Genomic DNA, 1,487 nt, shown 5'->3' on the forward strand with positions numbered 1-1,487 from the left:
GGCCCACTCCGCCAGCCTGCCTCCTGGGCCTTGTGCGCGCTGCTGCGGCTGCTTCTTGATGAGGCGGTCGACGCGGAACGTGTGATTTGAATCCACCACGTGGAATACGGCAAGGTAAATGGACGAGACAGACGCCAGGCTCGTAGCCGCGACGACGACTGAGGGCGGTGCGGTGTACGGCAGTCGGTTTTGGAGAGAGGGAGAAGAAATGGAGGGGGGGAAAGCGGAGACGGAGGGTTTTTTGGGGAGGTGAGTGAGAGGAAGCACTGAAAGGCTGCGCTGAGCGCCGTTTCCCTCCCACCGCATGCGCCATCATTCAAACCTGCCCGGGTAGGTAAAACACACACACACACACACACACACACACACACACACACAGCGCCAGACCGCGGTGTAATTCCTTTCCTGCTTACCCCTCTCCCGCCCCACCTCATTCCTCTCCCCCTTCCCCACATTGCCTTTCCGTCTTTCCCCCCTTTTCCCCCCTTTTCCCCCCCTTCCCCCCTCCCCGCCCCTTTCCCCCCCTCCCTCTGCCATCTCACTAAAAATGATGACCATTTGGTAGCGAGCCGCCTGCGGGTAGTCGGCGCGGTAGTTGGGGTAGTTGGGGGATGGTTAACGGTTGTTAAGAGGGCCGAGTCTGTGGATGAGAATGAAAGCCACCACAACCACAACCACCGCCGCTTCGAGGACGGTTATGATGCAGCAAAAACAGGAAGGAGCCTAATCAAGACATACGAACCTTAAAACCCGTACAGAACACGGAAACCTGGGTTCTGCGCGGACCCACCTGCGTTGGATTCCCGCCAGCCAGGATTTGACCGGTCATCATCCCTGAATGTACGGCAGGCAGTTTTTAGTTCGGTGGTTAAGGCGAACAGGCGTTAAGAGGGTGGGTGGAGGACACCCCAGTCTTCAGAATGCGCGGCATTGCCACCTTGGTATGACAAACGCTTTAACTCGTCGTACATCCGTACATACCTGGAATGGACACGATACCCATAACACTCATTTGGTTTAGCAACGGCGTCATGGACATCTGCGGATTGGCAGTAGCAGTAGCAGCGGCGGTAGCAGCATTAGCAGGACGAGCAATAAGCAATAGCGATGGCAGGATTATCAAAAGCAATAGCAGCAAAGTATCAACCTGACGAGGCATGGCGGCGCAGAAGGGCGATATACACGCATTACCCTTGCAATATGTACTAGCGTGTCGTACACTCGCCTTCAGGGCCCTGCGTACGGCATCATCCGTGGCTTCAAAGCGGTTGGCTCCAAGCGCCAAAAGGTGTTCAATCACGGCCCGGTCTGATCCAGTTTCGGATCCGGATCCGGGGGAAAATGGGGTTTGGGGTTTCGGGGGCGGGGTTACCCGAGGGGCGGTTGGCAGGGGGGCGGGACGGCCGAGTCACGGTCTGGGGGCTGGTTGCGAAGGTCAGGGCGTGGGGGCTGTTTGTCGAGATACGGGCCCCCGTGAGGGAGGCGGC

The 1,487-nt window shown here is 58.1% G+C and overlaps 1 protein-coding gene across 1 annotated transcript in view; it reads right to left on the minus strand.

The window, feature by feature from the left end:
• The window catches only part of VOLCADRAFT_117208 (uncharacterized protein), a gene marked incomplete at both ends in the record, with an annotated part of 3,565 nt that overhangs the window by 1,069 nt on the left and 1,009 nt on the right, over positions 1-1,487 (minus strand). Inside the window, 4 exons of the mRNA XM_002949467.1 lie at positions 543-573; positions 791-834; positions 982-1,039; positions 1,244-1,308. Of these exons, the coding sequence (XP_002949513.1) occupies positions 543-573; positions 791-834; positions 982-1,039; positions 1,244-1,308 (198 nt within the window). The remainder of the gene's footprint in view (positions 1-542; positions 574-790; positions 835-981; positions 1,040-1,243; positions 1,309-1,487) is intronic.

Source organism: Volvox carteri (assembly GCF_000143455.1).
Source record: "Volvox carteri f. nagariensis unplaced genomic scaffold VOLCAscaffold_14, whole genome shotgun sequence".
In the NCBI taxonomy this organism is placed as follows: domain Eukaryota; kingdom Viridiplantae; phylum Chlorophyta; class Chlorophyceae; order Chlamydomonadales; family Volvocaceae; genus Volvox; species Volvox carteri.